At 34.0% G+C, this 17,350-nt stretch overlaps 1 protein-coding gene across 2 annotated transcripts in view; it reads right to left on the bottom strand.

Moving 5' to 3' along the window:
* Positions 1-2,009: 2,009 nt before the first annotated feature.
* Positions 2,010-17,350, bottom strand: part of LOC148308429 (uncharacterized) — a 37,226-nt gene continuing 21,885 nt past the window's right edge. The window contains exons 2-4 of one of the 2 annotated variants that reach the window (XM_088261735.1): positions 5,807-7,425; positions 4,638-5,066; positions 2,010-3,912 (exon numbers count right to left, since the gene is read on the bottom strand). In XM_088261735.1, the coding sequence (XP_088117861.1) occupies positions 3,727-3,912; positions 4,638-5,066; positions 5,807-7,425 (2,234 nt within the window). In that variant the 3' untranslated portion in view covers positions 2,010-3,726. The remainder of the gene's footprint in view (positions 3,913-4,637; positions 5,067-5,806; positions 7,426-17,350) is intronic. The other variant, XM_088261736.1, reaches the window with a different exon arrangement.

Genomic DNA, 17,350 nt, shown 5'->3' with positions numbered 1-17,350 from the left:
CTACCGTTCTGGAGGTCCCGGGTTCGATTCCCAGGGGCGAGTTAGATAAATATAAGTGATTTTGTCACTCTAATATTTATCCAATATTACCCTGGCTTGGTACTTGAAGCGGAGGGCTGATAACCTCTCCTTCATATGTTAATGATCAATATAACATTGTTTTTATATGCACCATTGGTGTGCGGATAGGACTTTAAAATTTTTTCTGTATAGTTTGCCGATAAGAATGTTTTAAACGTCATATATATATTACGTTACATATTATAATAACTCTACGCAAAGCGATGTACATAGGTTAAATCACATGCAAATAATGTCATTTTAAAATATCATGATGCAACCTATGCGCTTCACTTTACGCAGAGTAAATGTTCAAAGGTGATATCTTCTTCCTCGCTACATCCCAACTTATCGTCTTTGTAGACTGTCGGGGTCAGCTCTCTTTGTCCTCCGGTTGGTAGGTCCTTCCTCTTAACTTTTCAGACCCTTTCCTTGGACGAACTTGTTTCCTCTGCTTCACTTTGCTTGCCCCTGAAATCCCGCAAGCTGGCCCTGAACTATTGCCAGTCACTGGATCGCCAAGAGAAGAATCACCCTCACTACTAGACAGGGTTGTGCATCTTTAACCCTTTCCGGTCCCCCAAAATTAAAAAAGAAATCTAGGTGGATACTTATATTCGAATTGGAGAAAAAATGTTTTGTCCTCTGCTCCACATACTGTTGTAATAGATACGAGTGACAAAAATGTTATCTTGGAATTTAAATAAATAATACTAATGATGAAAAAATGTCGAATAACATCCGACATGGGACCTAAGAACAAAAAATCGATGTGGAATGAGATTCGAAATCGCACCAGTAAGGGTTAAGGAACATATGTTTTTTTTTTTTATTTTTTAAAAAAGAGTTTTATGTATGAAAAAAAACGTTTTTGTGGTTGGTTAATTAAAATTAATCCTTGGATATTATCATATATTCCATATTTAAATGTTTGATTTTACACACTAAATATTTATGTTATTTTTTAAAAATTTTATAAAAGAAAATATAAGTGTTTTTTTTTATTATTTACAAAAATACTTTAATTTTATACTATTTCTCATTATTAGAAATAGGTATTAAATTGTCGTAGAGTGGGTTCGAACCGAGAAACTCAAGAGCCCGCGACACTAACCACGGGACCATACCCCAACACATATAAATTATAATTCATTCATAATATTTTTGTTTGACTATTAGAGACATCTATTGGTGAGATGAAAAGCAGCTTTTTATTGAGCAGAAATTCTTTTATTAGTATGTGAGGTTTGAATCCTGGATTATAATCACACACATGAGACACGCCAGAAAATATCATTTTCATTTTTATTATTTAAGCTTATAATTAAAAGCTTGTAAAGAAATTTTACAATCATAAAAAGACAAATAAAAAATAACAAAAAATCAATATTTTCACATTAAAATAAAATGTTTTGCCACATGATGAAAAGGTTTCCAAGATGTTTGTTAAAAATAATTTACCAATAGATGTCTCTAGTGAAGTGCTAGTGATTCAAGAACAATGTTTCCACAAAACTTTAGGCAAGCTATTACTAGAGCTATAGCTGATCAAGCTAGAACCATACGTATTCCCGTGCATATGATTGAAACGATCAATAAAATTATTCGTACCTCTAGGCAAATGCTTAACGAAAATTGTTTAATATATTAGAGACATATCATATTTATACTACACGGCATGCGATTCGTATTTAGTATTTTGTTACAGCGCAATAATTCTAGCAACATGAACTATGACCCCAAGCGCCCGCTAGGGGCAGGGCGGGGTGTACGCGGGGAATGTTTACGTTATCCCTTATGAGATTGAGGCAGGGAAGACTGCACACACTTGTCATGGCGACCTGTTGAATAAACCGATTGCATCCTAATTACGAGTTATTATTACCTATACCCGAGCCCCGTAATAATTTTGTAAAACATAAATCAGGGAATAAATAAAGTTCAGAGTATTATTTGTTGATAATTTATTGGTTATTCGACACGTTAACATTGTTCACATAAATGGAGGACATTGTAACAATTGTATAAAAAGATGTCTTAATCTATTTAAAGTAAGTAAATGCTCATAAATAGAATGCAATAGAATACTGAGTACATGTTGGATGACAATGAAATGAATGATGTTGACTGGCATAAAAATGATATCAATATATTTAATTCAATTACATTCAGTTTTAAATCAGTCTATTTTATTTTTCTAAAGCTCTGTACGATTCTGTGAATATTTCCCGAGATCCGACAAGCTTAGATCACCGAACGTCACATTTTACGTCTATTAAATGCTCTCCTACAACTGGTTGTCCATGCGATACTTTGTGTGTAAATCAATTTGAATATAAGTTTGTATCTATATCTATAGAAGGTACTTAGCTTTAAAATGTTAAATCTTTAATATAAAACTTAAGATTATTTTTAAATAAATATTTACATATGATTGCGTACAATTTATTTAATTTTCTTTTTTCAACAGAGAATTTTTATTCCTTAGGAAGATAAATTGCGGGAGCGCAGTTGAAAAATATTGATTTTTATTTCTTCCCAAAAGTTTTTATACTAAAAATAATAAAATTTTATATCACAAGTTTTAAAGTGTAGGTAGGTATATTTAGTATAGATGAATACCGATATTTTCATATTTAAAGTTTAACAGTGTTTGACCATCTGTCGGAGGATAAAATCTCATTAGAATTAGTCAACTTCGCAGACTCGTAGATTTAGTATTCGATCACCCTTCAGCGAGAGCTGAAAGCGCTCAGAGAAATAAGAGCCACCTACAGTCCATATTGCAGTATGTAGAAAATTAATACATTACTTATCTAGTTACAATGGAAGAGACAAAACTCCGTTCATCCGTTCCATAAATATCAATTCTTAATCAACATAGTACAGTCATATTACTGAAAGGGCAGCATATAATATCAATTTTAACATAAAAAAGTAATAAACAAAACAAACAGTCTTCAAAATATATTAAATCTAAGCGTATAACAAAAAATTATAGATCGATCAATTAATCTGAATTAGCTGTTCAAATAAATAATTGAAGCTGCCAGTTTATGTTGAGAAAGAATTAATGAATTATTGCATTATAACATATTCAACATATTATAAAATAGAATAACATCTTCAGTAAATTTATCAAAATATATAAAATTAATTAAGTATTCATTATATCTAAAGCTTACATAGTTAACCCCAGAGACCGACACCAGATTGCACAAATAACCCGATACTTTGATTTTTGTTTGTTTGCAGTCATGCCAATGATTTGGCTCATCTGTCCGTTTATATCACCCAATAACTACAAATTGGACCATCCATCGCAAATAATGAAACAGATTTTACTGAGAGAAATTATAAAAATTAACCTATTGGAAATATCACTCGATGTTATTCAATAAACAAACAAATAACTTAAAAGCGTATAGGCAAAAAATAGTTTAGTCCGATGGGTGGCTTTGAATGATTTAAAGTGCGCCATGAAGATGTTTGGACGGTTATTGACATGCTGCGTGACTATAATAAAGCCGGTACGAAACATCCAACAATAGCCGTAGGTGCACCATTTCTCCTACTGTCGACCATTAATACTAGCTATCTCAAATAAATAAACTCGGCCTATCGATCTAATGCTGGACGAAGTACTGGCGTCTCTTCTTTCCCTCGCTAGTTGTGGACCGGCATAGGGAAGGAACCCAACAAGTTGTTGGCAAACGTCGAGTTGGTAAACTTGAAGTGTCTTTTGTCGTAGAACTTGAGGAGCGCTGGTGAGTATGGGTGCTTGTCTTTCAGGTGGATATAATGCACCTCCGGTTCGCTCGTTGTGTGCCCGCATTCTTCGCACACATACATCTGGAAAAACAAAATGTAATCATTACAATCTTGTGGATTTCAACTAAGCACACACATATCATGTCTGTTATTCTAACATACCGTGACTCATTTTCTCTTAAATCAAAGATTTACAATATATTATAATTAAGCATCAATTTTATATACATAATAGCGATATTCATCAGTTCGATCTTTCTTTTATCTTGACCCCTATCCGCACCCAGATGGTACAAAGGCCATAACATGAAGTCAATATTCTATCAACTTAATAATTCATTACATGAATGCAAGGTGACCAGACCTGGGCACTTGAATCATGGATTTAGGAATGAAATATATTTGGTGAGATACAGACGAAAGGAGTTCAGGGTAGAAGACATTACTACGGTATTGCATAGTCACACTTGTGTCATTCTTGTGTCTATCTTGTGTAACTTATTATAAATTTCCCAATGATGAAATATTCTTAATTAAAAGTAAAATCTTATTTATTTTTTTACAAAAATGTTAATAATATTAGTACATTACAACTCACCGGTGGGTGGTAAAAGTAAAAATGATTAATTACAAAGTAAATGCTTTGATTATTAATAATATTGAGAATATAAACGTAAAATCATTTAATTTGGCTTTGGGACGACTAAAATAAAATACATATGGTATTTTAAAAGAGTTATGAAAAGACAGAGAAATTTTAAAATTTTGTTCAAAGAATTTCCTTAAAATGAGATGAAGATAAGTACCTTTGTACGGCGTTCCTTGTAAGCATACTGGTGTTGCACTCCGTGGACTTTCAGGCAGTGGGATTCGAGGGAACAGCGCTGGGTGAAGGACTTCTCGCAGAGGTTGCATTTGTAGGGGCGGACACCCGTGTGTGTTCTCGTGTGCCTCTTGAGGTCGAAGGTGTCGTTGAAGCCTTTGCCGCAGAAGGTGCACAAGTATCTCTTCACATCCGAGTGACATTTCATATGCCTGTTCAGTAACCTTTGAAGGGTGAAGTTTTTGGAGCAGATTCGGCAGACAAATTTATTTGGATCGTCGTCGGAGATGCAGATGGACACTTTGGGTTTCTCCTCATCTCTGGATCTGCCACTCACATCCGTTGCTAGAGGGTTCTTGATTCCATGGCCACCATTAACAAATTCCAATTGTACTTCCGCTGGTAGTCCCAACTGTAAGCAAAGGATTTACAAGAAATTAGATTTTTTTAAAAAAAATACTATATCTAAACTAGATACAAAAAATAAAGGGTTTACTACAATGTACGAGTATATTATTATTGTTTTTCTTGAATTAAAAAAAAAAAACTTTATATGAACTGAAATTTTTTCGTTCAAGTATTTTTTTTGTAATTTTTAATGTATTAAGTAATTTTTCGTAATTTGTAATTTTTTTTTGTATTTATTTTATTTGTCAAATTGTAAAAGACCATTTGAAGGAGGAAGAATTGTTGGTTTCTACAGAATTACATTGGCAAAAATTAAAAATAGTCTAAATCTATCCAACATTTTAATAAATATATACTCTCGGGTTGTGGTCTCGTGGTTAGTGTCGCGGACTCTTGAGTGAGAGATTATGGGTTCGAACCCACTCTACCACAATTTGATATCTATTTTTAATAATGAGCCACTTCAGCTTACAGAAATAGTATGAGATTGAAGTATTTTTGTAAATAATAAAAACACAAATATTATTCTTTGAAAAAAATGAGTAAAGAGGTAATATAAAGGATACGATTTAAAGGACAGATTTGATATATTGCAAACTATTTATGATTTAGCAGTTAAAGCGAGCAAATTGATTTTGGCACAGCGGATTCTTTCACTTCACCAAAAATCTGAAATTGCTTTAAAGCAAAATTCTACCGTTTGGAATGAAGAAAGCGTCGCCGTTAATCAATGTGACAGCTTACCCTGTGCTGCAAGACTCCCGACTTGGAGTCGCGCTTCGTGGACTCCCGGCGTACACTTACGGAGGCGGGGCTGAGGCACGGGGGCTCCGCACCGGGGGAGGGCAGCGACACGCAGCTGGAAGGCGAGTCCAGCTCCAGCCCGCTGCCGGCGAAGGACAGGCCGGGGGACGGGGGCGCCTGCGCCTGCTGGGCCATCTGCACCTGGATCTGCAGCTGCTGCAGCTGGCCCTCGCCGTGCAGCAGCTGCTGCATCACGAGCTCCTGCCGCCCGTAGCCGGACTCGTGCCCGCCGAACTGCTGCAAGTAGTTCTTCTGGTAGTACTGCCGGTTCATCATGATCTGGTCGGAGAACGAGTCCGCGCCGCTGTCGGCCCTGGTGGTCGCCGAGTCCGGGGTGAGCGAGGGGCCGTCGTCTATCTCGTCCGTGATGATCTCCGCCTGGCTGTCGTCCCCGGGCAGGCGCTGCAGGAAGTTGGAGAGGTCCGCCGCGTCCGACAAGCTGTCTAGCAGCGCGTGCTCCGCGGGACCCGAGAACGTCAGCGTGGCCGTGAACTGCAGCGGGTCCATCACCCCGCCGGCCATGTCCACCATCATAGAATCGTTCACGTCGTATCCGCCGTACGAGCTGAGGTTGGAGCCGAGCCCCTCCAGTTTATTGTCGTAGTCCAAGTCCGTTTCGTCTTTGAGAACTATTCCGTACGCGGCATTCTGCAAAAGAGAATATTGCTTGTCTTGGTTTTCTCCGAATCCGGAGTTCTGAGAGCTTTGGCCGGTGTCGCAATCCACGTCTAGATTTCCGTTCATCATGTTGAAGTTGTTTTGAGACAGGAAGTTCCCGTTCGCGTTATACGCGTTGATACCGTTCTGGCCTCCCTTGAGACTCTCGTAAAAGGGTGGAAGACTGCCCGTGGGGGGGCTGTTGGGTCCGTAGTCCGAGCGCCCATCTCGTCCGCCCATGCCTCCGCCGCCGGCCCCGCCGCCGAGGGCGCCCCCTCCTCCTGCCCCGGCCGAGCCCCCGGAAGTCCCTCCCCCGTACCCTCCTCCGCCGCCGCTGGCCGCCTGCCCTCCGCCGCTCTGCCCGCCGCCGCCCGAGCGTCCGTGGCCCGCGGCAGCCACCAGCAAGGCCGGGAGTCTTCCTGGCGGAGCGAGACTTCGACCCGCCAATCCGGAACGCGGAATGATACTGTTCGCTATCTTAGAACTGCTGGATCGCCTTTGCTCCAGAATCTTTTTCTCTTCTTCTTCGTCCTCGCCCTCGCCTCGGACTTTGGGAATGTGATAGTCGATGGGCTGTTCTTGTTCGGGTTCGGCGAGTGCCACGGCGGCGGGAAGCTTGACGTCCTCCTTCCTCTTGTCCCTCACCAGCGGGGTTCTCTGTATGACGGAGACCTGGTGGCAGCGGGGCGGCGGTGGCGCCGCCGGGAGCAGCGGAGGGAACTCCTTGCGCTCGGCCCTGGTGAGCACGTGACCGCGGGAGCCGTAGGGGATGTCTCCGCCGAGGATGGAGGAGATGAAGCGCGCGCGGGGGACGCGAGGAACCGGACTCGGAGAAGGGGTCGGAGAGGGTGTCGGGGAGGGCAGCGGACCCGCGGAACGGCGCTCGTCAAAAATGTCGCCAGCTGAAAAGAAACAAACAATTCTTTGTTAGTTTTGTTCACTGGAAACCTAATAGCATCGTCATGGTTTTTCGTACATACGTATGTGTAAGAATTTATTTTTATTTAAAATGATAAAAGCATAGTGTTATTATTGCCTCTAAGGCGCACCCATAATATGACAACGCGAAGAAGTGGTGACATGTTTTTATACTGCATCGCGAACGAGTTCTTGAATAATCACAACGGACGATCTCATAACAGTCCAGACGTCAGAACAGAAAACTGGCAACTGGCTCGACTACTCGCATATGCAGAATAAACAACCGGCAAATTAATCCGTGACCTGTGATACTTCTTAAAACTGGAACAATCTTTTGATAACTCAGAGAAAAATAATATTTGTCTAGAAAGTATGTATGTGCGGCAGATGGAAAAATAGACTGAGAAATCAAATCTTTGTTTGCTGATTATAATTTGTGAATTTATTCAAATATAGTAGGTACATTCTTGATTTAACTGTGATATTTCAGTCGAAAATACAAGACAATAATAAACTCTATAAAGTTCATTAATACGGTACATTTATTCGAAATCATTTAAAAGCTTTTTTCAATAAATTCATTAAAATAATTTTCACCGCTTTTCGTCATTTTGAGGGTTAAGTAGGTTGTTAGTATTCCCAGCACGATGTGGTTACCTGAAACTATTCAGTTACCAAACCCAGGAATGTACCGTATTGTGTAAAAGTAAGGCAAAAAATTGACAGCATAATATATTCACGAATGCGTCTAATAGGGGCAGTTGTTATACTCCCACGTATAAGAACTACAAAATTTAAAAATAAAATGAAATGAACCCTTTATATAAGTCTGAAATACAAAGTTACTATAAGTGTTAGTCGTTGAGATTCAAATGCAATTTTAATAAATCTCATTTTTTAACTAAATAAAAATAATAATATCACTTGCAGCATCTCAAAAACCTATTTTTATTAGTCACAATATGATGGTGTTACTTTAATCCACATTTTGGCATTATTTTTTTTTAATGGTTCTTGTACTTTACCATTTATGTAGGTAGTCATAAATGTAGGTACTTTAATTGGTTAAAAGTAGGTCAAACCATTTCAGTCTGTTAGGGCAAAGGGTATTTTTATAATAATTGTTAAAAAAAGAAAGTAAAAGTTTTCTCTGAAGACCTCGTGAAATATTTTTGAGCCTATACTTGGTATTCAAATTCCTTACCCAGAAATTTACCTGTAGAAGCTTTTGCGTTTAATTTCACAATTGATTATGATAAGTCAGTAGGTATTACTGAAATATATAGAAATTACTTATTATATTTTTTTTGTTATGTTATGTAAATTTAAGGTATGATTAGGAATCCAACCACATCAATTTAAAAACGTTGAATGGTGCACATAGATGTTTAATGCTTCCTTTAAAAAAGAATCATCAGATTTTGTGGTACTGTATCTCGTTTTGTGGTATTTTTATAATGGATTCAGTATATATTCCAGTAACATTCTTTAAATGCATACTTCTGATTTTGGGCGAGTATGACGTATGTATGAGGTATGGACGAGAACAAGCGGACGTCATTGTTTTTTATTGCCGTGGCTTTTTCAAAACCATTAAGTATATTTACGAGGTACAATGTGAGTGAGTTAAATTCGTCGTTATCCGTCTTTACAGCCAGTATGAATTTCTTTGACTCATTTCGTGCCGTAACTCATTTCTAAGCACGTTTTCTGAGAATACAATGGGTTATATGACCGTTCCTTCGGGACAAAAAAATACCAAATGGACCAGATCTATTGAAAATAAAGTCTCGGAACTTGGAACCCCTATCCCGCAAATTGGTGGACCGAAAGTGAAACGATCCATAAAAGTTTCGAGCGGATTATGTAGGCATGTTATTATACAAAATGCACTCGGGAAGATTTGCTTTACTGGTAAGTTCGTGTACAATTTCAGATGAATTTTTGCAAGTCACTACCTGCAGTGGTATTGTATATCCAACGATATACAGTAGTAGTATTCGTTGTAGGCTAACATCGCTCACTCCTTTCAACAACCTCAGAAATAAAATAAAAATATTTTTAGGAGATCGTTTTTTAGGGTGTAAAAATATTATTATCAAGCCACTTATTGCACTTTTTACTTTTTAGGTAAAACCTGAAGGTTTTCCTCCATTTGAAAAATATTTAGTTTAAAAAAAAATTAACAATACCTTTTTTTCAAAATGCAAAACAACACTTCCTACCCTGTAGCGAGTAAATATTAAGTTAAAAATATTCCGCTTTTGCTGGAATAAAGTACATTTTCTGGACATTCCGAATACATGCATAACTGAAAATTGTCGATTTTTGACATATGACGTTGTTGAAAGGGGTGAGCGATATCTGAAAAAGGCGTGTAGAATTAAACGTCATATATTATTTAGAATGATTTATCCCGAAATTATACAAATAAATTACATAAATTCTAATCTCTAGTTTTTTTTACTTAATTTGCCTTAAAAAAGCTGGAATGTGCACATGTCGCTCACTCCTTTCAAGAACGTCATAAATCAAAAAACTTGATTTTTCAGGAGAACGTTTTTAAAGTTTAAAAATATAACACAATGTATTGAAAATAAATATCAAGACACTTATTGAACTTTTTACTGTGCAACATATCTTTTTAGGTAAAACCTGAAGGTTTTTTCACCATTTGAAAAATATTAAGTCTATTTAAAAAAATAATTTAAAAAAATCGTTTTCTTCAAAATGCAAAAACAACATTTTCTGTCCTGTAGCGGGTAAATATTGAGTTAAAAATATGCCTCTTTTGCTGGGATAAAGTACATTTTCTGGACATTCCGAAAACATGCACAACTCAAAATTGACGATTTTTGATTTATGACGTTCTTGAAAGGAGTGAGCGATGTGTAAAGTGTAAATTATTTCAAATATTTAAATTTTAATCTATCATAACTAATTAAAAAAAAAATTGTAAGATTTTTGTTTGTTCATTGCTTTATTCCCCATTTTCATACTATATTTTTATTTTTAATTAAGTTTCACTTAGTAAATACATTTTCTGGTGGTATTTACCAAGTAAAACTTGATTAAACATTGATAGTGATGTGACTGCCACAATGTGACTGTCGAATCAATTAATGAAACTATATATATATATATATATATATATATATATATATATATATATATATATATATATATATATATATATATATATATATATTTATATATATATATATATTTATATATATATATATATATATATATATATGTATATATGTATATATGTATATATGTATATATATATATATATATATATATATATATATATATATATATATATATATATATATATATATATATATATATATTTATATATATATATATATATTTATATATATATATATATATATATATATATATATATATATATATATATATATATATATATATATATATATATATATATATATATATATATATATATATATATATATATATATATATATATATATATATATATATATATATATATATATATATATATATATATATATATATATATATATATATATATATATATACATATATATACATATATATATATATATATATATATATATATATATATATATATATATATATATATATATATATATATATATATATATATATAAATGTTTGCGCATCAAGACAAAAATAGTCTTTTTTGTGGTTTCACTTTCTCTGCGTAGCGGCAACATCGCGTCCGAGCAAAAAATACTAACAAAATCAAAATACTCAGGTGTTTCTCTCCACTGGGTTCTGCCATTCCCACGGGAGACGCCCGGCAGCCTTGGCTATCCCGACCCAACAAGTGACCAACGGTTTTATAGAACGGAATGTTTCATGCTCCCCACGTGGGTTAATACCACCAGCGAGGCGGTGCTTCTTTTGCTTCGTGGTACTGTTTTAATGGTGAAGGGTTTTTTTATCCTATCTTTAGATCAAGGGCATGTCACGCTACAGGGAACACCGCAGTAATAGCGGTTGAGACAGGTAAGTTCACGATGCATAGAAAGGATTCAAGTACAGAATAAAATAACAATTATGTAATTTTTTCCACACGAATTTTATTTGACCAGCAAACTGGTGTCGGTTACGACGAAACCTAGTTGCTGGTCAAATAAAATTCATGTGGAAAAAAATTACATAGTTTTTATTTTATTCTATAAATAAAGTTCCACAAAGAAATGTCAGTACAAAACTTATATCTAATATAATATAAAGGATTCAAGTACCTACTTTTGACTTTGACGTATTTAAAAGGATTTATAAAATATTGGGTAAAAATAACCTTTATCTGAGAATTTGAATTGATTTGTTCTTATTTTATGGGTGAAAAAATTTACTTAAAAACTCTTCAAAAATGTCATGATTAGGAATATTAAGGCCCAGTATTCGTAAAGTCGCAGTTAATTTTCTCTAAATTTAGGTAACATTTTACCTAATTATTTTTTTTCATTCAACATCGATTTTGCATTGAAAAAAATAGTTTTTCTTCGAAATAATTTTACGGTTTTGAAAAGTAAAGAGTTACTGAAAGGTAAGGAGTTATAAAAAGTTATAAAAATATTTGTTCTATATACGTATATTCTATAAAACAAAAAAAAATCCACTATACATTCGTTAAAAAAAATCTGTCGCGTACACGTGACCTTTCCAAATAATTATGTGGTTTTGAAAAGAAAAGAGTTATTGAAAGGTAAGTTTTAAAAATATGATTTTTTTTAATATACGTACTTATATTCTAAAACCAAAAATAAAACTATCCACTATACATTCTTTAAAAATAAACAGTGGTGAACACGTGACCTCTACGATGTCCAAATATTCCCTTAAAAGCAAGAATAATTTCATTAAATACACCGTTCAAAGAACAGCATTTGATTTTGACCTCAAATGGTACATTGACGCGTTGCGATAACTTCGAAATGAGCAATTCCCGACAAAAATTGCTTTAGTTGCGTTCATTTGCATACAAAGTGATAATCTCTGTGCGTTATCTAATCCGGCAGGTAAACCTTTGTTCTGAATACCGGTCTTTTGTCATTCGACTCGTTTTTGTTTTGTTAGTAAAAACATCACACTTTGCGTTAGTTGCGGTTTCCCACATCAGCCACTTCAAACTGTGTATAGCCTATTTTATGATATGGATAAATATCACGATGTGTGATTGGCTAATAAATTAATATGAAAAATCACAAGACTATCGGTGACATTCTTATTGAAATCTGTAGAGAACTAAGGGAGATATGAAGGTTTAAACTTTAGATATTTGAATAAAACGAAAAACGTGCGTTCGCATACGTCATCAAATTTCCGTCATCGAACGTTTTATGACGTCATATGGTTTATTGTCTATGGTTTATAGAGCTGTAATAGTAGTAGTGTGGATTGTTTGTTTACCACTACACTACCATTTGTGTAAAACGTACTAGAACTTATGTTTAAATATTTCAATAGATCAATCTACCAAAAAAATCGACATTGAGCAATAAAGATTACCTTCTCCTTCTTCATCTAACTCTTATCCGCTTTCAATAGTGCATAGAGCACTGCATTGTATCGACGAAATAATTTCTTGGTTGTTAAATACGTGAAGGTAAGGTGGTCGGTATTACAGTGAAACATTATGTATAAATAAAAAATATATAAAAAATGAATTAAGATAATTTCTATAGCACAATTTTCTTAAAATACTGTCCAAGGGCCATCCTCATTATGGCCTCTCTGGGAATGAATCGCGTGATTTCAATGAAGGAAGACAAACGCGCTAACCACTAATCTAAGTAAGGAAAACCCACTATATTTATCTTATAACTATCCACTTGTACCAAAGGATTTTCTTTGGTATCAAAATAGACTATTGTTATTAGACCTAGAATTACAATTCGTTAATGCGCATATATATTTTTCATTTTACTTACCAATTAGTTTTTAAGTATCACACGACAGGTAAAATTAAGCATTGAATTTATTTTTCTTTTGAAAAAAGTATTTCTTGAATGTTTTCCGCAGATAGTATTACAATTCATTAATGCACATATATTTTTCATTTTACTTACCAATTAGTTTTTAAGTATCACACGACAGGTAAAATTAAGCATTGAATTTATTTTTCTTTTGAAAAAAGTATTTCTTGAATGTTTTCCGCAGATACTTTGTGGTACATTTTATAATATCTTTATAAAATTAATGGACTTTGTTTTTACCACTTTTTTTATTAATATAATTCAACCTACCGGTTTCAACAATACATGTCATCATCAGGGTTTATTTTAAATATAAAAAAAACATTAAAAATATTAGAATACTTTCACAAAAAAAACTTCCACACACTTCATAAAAATCCCAAATGTTATTTTATAACATTTAGGATTTTTATGGAGTGTGTGGAAGTTTTTTTGTGAAAGTATTCTAATATTTTTTATGTTTTAAAAAAAATATATTTTGTATATTTTGATACAGAACCTACTTTCGGGTAGTAAATAAATAAATAATAAAAAAGTGTCTTTGCGATTGAATGTTATTTTTACGTGTTTGTGCGACTGCTGATAAACAAGGAGGGGGATACAATCTTCCTTACCGGAAGGAATAACATGAGGGCTGTGTGCCTATTTAACCGTGTTTTAATAAAGAATATATTTATTATTTAAATAATATTAATGGTATTAATACCAAATGAGTGATGTGCGCAGACCGTTAAAACGGACATCGGCCTGACCTTCAACTTGTCCGACAGGTGTGGATTACAGTTATGAAAATACTGCAGTTGTCTGTTTTATCAAACTATTTGTTTGTTCCTCACACCTGTTGGGCTGTCATACAATGCACCTCCGCACTAAGGTACTCGCTAGAGGTACATGTCATTAAAAGTACTTAAATTTCCAGACTGACTCTTATTTTCTGCTGTTGATTCACTACATATCGCTCACTCCTTTCAAGAACGTCATAAATCAAAAATCGTCAATTTTAAGTTGTGCATGGTTTCGGAATTCCCAAAAAATGTACTATATCCCAGCAAAAGAGGCATATTTTTAACTTAATATTTACCCGCTACAGGGCAGAAAGTGTTGTTTTTGCATTTTGAAGAAAAGGTATTGTTTAATTATTTTTATGAATATACTAAATATTTTTCAAATGGAGAAAAAACCTTCAGGTTTTACCTAAAAAGATCTGTTGTACAGTAAAAAGTTAAATAAGTGGCTTGATATTTATTTTAAATATATTGTATTATATTTTTAAAATTTAAAAACGTTCTCCTGAAAAATCAAGTTTTTTGATTAATGACGTTCTTGAAAGGAGTGAGCGATATGCGTTATTTATGTATACACGGAGTACAAGTAAAAAAATCTAACTGAATTAGTTTCATTAATTGATTCGGCAGTCACTTTTTGGTATATCAATCCATTTTTAATTTGAGTTGGTAAATACCACTATTTCTTAAAATTTATCGTGACACGTGTTTCGACGCATATAAGTGATGCGAAATGCATCAAAACACGTGTCACAAAATAGTTCAATAACTGATGGCGTTTGCCAACTAAATGTTACAATTTAAAATGAAGGAAATACTACTTAGTGACTACTGAATCAATTAATTGAAATATATTTAATAACTGTTAAAAATATAATATAATTAATAAGTCAAGGTAACGATTTTAGACTATTTTAATGACAAATTTTAGAATATGCATTATATTATATGTTTATCCAAAATATGTACATAATTTGAAATGCTATCATATTTTATTTTATTTTACAACCCGAACATCTTCAGGCCCGAATATTATGGATATATTGTAGGTACCTACGTGTGAGTGGTATGTACCCTTCACATCAAGCGATTGTTTGGCGAACGACTTACATAATTACGAAGGGGTTAAAAGCATACTTAAGCAAATACCTGCACTTAATTACTGCAGGTAAGTACTCACAATAAATGTTTTGGCTTTCTAAAAACAGAACTAATTTGAAAGCGTAACGTGACTGTATTTAGTGTAAAGGGTAATAACTTCAATTCGACCTTTCATATTATTTCTTGATTCTAAGTAGATAGTTAGCAAAAGAAAGCTCCAGTTACAATAAGCATATCTATTTTGGAGGTCTTCCAAAGAAAAGACAAAGCATAATCTACATTGCGCAGGTTTAACTTTAACCATGCGTTTATTCGATATTTTTCGGTAGCATTAACTTCTCAACTTGAAGCGTCCGTGAGATAGTATTTTACAAAAATGGCGATGTATAAATTATAAATTATCAAAAAATATTGATAATAAACATAATAAGTCCAGAAGTAATCAATCCTTCGGAATAGACTACTAGGAATACATAGGAGGTAGAAGGAAGGTAGCCTTTTTCTATTTTAGTTTATATTGAATTCAAATTTTCCTTAGCATCAGAGTAATCGCATATTCAGCCACGTGATTCATTTCCAAACAATCCTTTATACATTTGATATAGCCGTAACATTATTCTCCTTCCACTGAATTCGTAATGCAACATCATCTTCATTAACCTGCTAGTTCCGTGGATTATTAGTCGAAATTTAAAAAAAAAAACTGTTAAAATCTTATATTTGGGACAAAAAGTCCATTCAAACAAAATATTGAGGGGATCCTCAACCCCCGTATACTGTCCTTATTGATTTAAAAACAACCTGTTCAGATACGAAATTTCATCTCTGTACGATAATTCTAACCCGTGTCGACGGGGCCCCAAAGATTTCTAAAGGGATTCTCCTCTTCTATGTTAAAAAAACTATAAGTAATTACTAGCTCTCAGTACTCATGTAAATAAAAACATATTTTTTTTTGATGAATTAAATTTCCAATACCAATTTAGTTAAAATTTAGATAAAACTGCCATTTCTATGATTGGATGGTTCAAGAAACGTAAATTTGACAGTTGTCTTTGGTTTAATTGCTATTTATTTACTTTTTCATTCCCGCCAATGTTTCATGAAACTATACGTCTAATCCTTGAAAATATCAAACAAAATTGTCAGAAGAATGACAGATTGAAGAGGTTTTTTGTAATTTTTCGTTATGTTGAAAAATAATTCGATTTGTCAGAACAATGATAGATTAAGGAGCCTTTTTGTAGTTTTTCGTTATGTTCAAAACTAATGGTAAATCACTTTAGCCATGTGTGGTTAGATGACACAGATACCGCCAGCGTCAAAACGAGCTATCGGAAAACGAGCGGCAGCCATTGTTAATTGATGTCACTGGCAACACATTTCCCCATTGTTGAAATTTTACTATCTATGTAAATTATTGCGTGATTCCGCGCGGGTGCCCGCACCAACACGCCTCATGCGAGTTATTCTAATTCGTGCTGAAGTGGTGGCAATTTTGAGTTGTGACAACCGTTTATCTTCGCTCAGAATAACAGTCACAGAATTAGTAGCAACTTATAAGTATACAAACGCGACTTAAAATATTTATTTTTGCCACATAAGAGAAGATATTATGGTTTGAGGGGGAATTCACAGAATTAAAATTCAGAACGCGGACGACTCGCAAAAGGTTGGTTGAGTTACCGCGAGCGAAAAAAATACATGTATTGGATTTTGACTTTTTTTAGGAAATATACTTGTGTATATGTATAATATTTTGTTTTCATTTCATTCAATTCCTTACCATTCAATAACTTTTCTTTTAAAAACCATATATTTATTTAAAAAAAAAACTTATTTTTTCAAAACACAAAAACAGTATTTTGGGACTTTAATAAAGTCTACGTGCTGATTATTTAAAAAAAAAACAATTGTAAAATACCACTTATCGAGTTTTATTTCATTACACACGACTAGTTTCGAAAAACTACAGTTGTTTTCATCGATAAGTTAATATTAAAAACGTAATACGTGATTAT

The sequence above is a fragment of the Brachycentrus maculatus genome, unplaced genomic scaffold (assembly GCF_059751285.1).
Source record: "Brachycentrus maculatus isolate JH-2025_06_01 unplaced genomic scaffold, ASM5975128v1 h1tg000166l, whole genome shotgun sequence".
NCBI lineage: Eukaryota > Metazoa > Arthropoda > Insecta > Trichoptera > Brachycentridae > Brachycentrus > Brachycentrus maculatus.
This window is presented reverse-complemented; position numbering and strand designations above follow the sequence as displayed.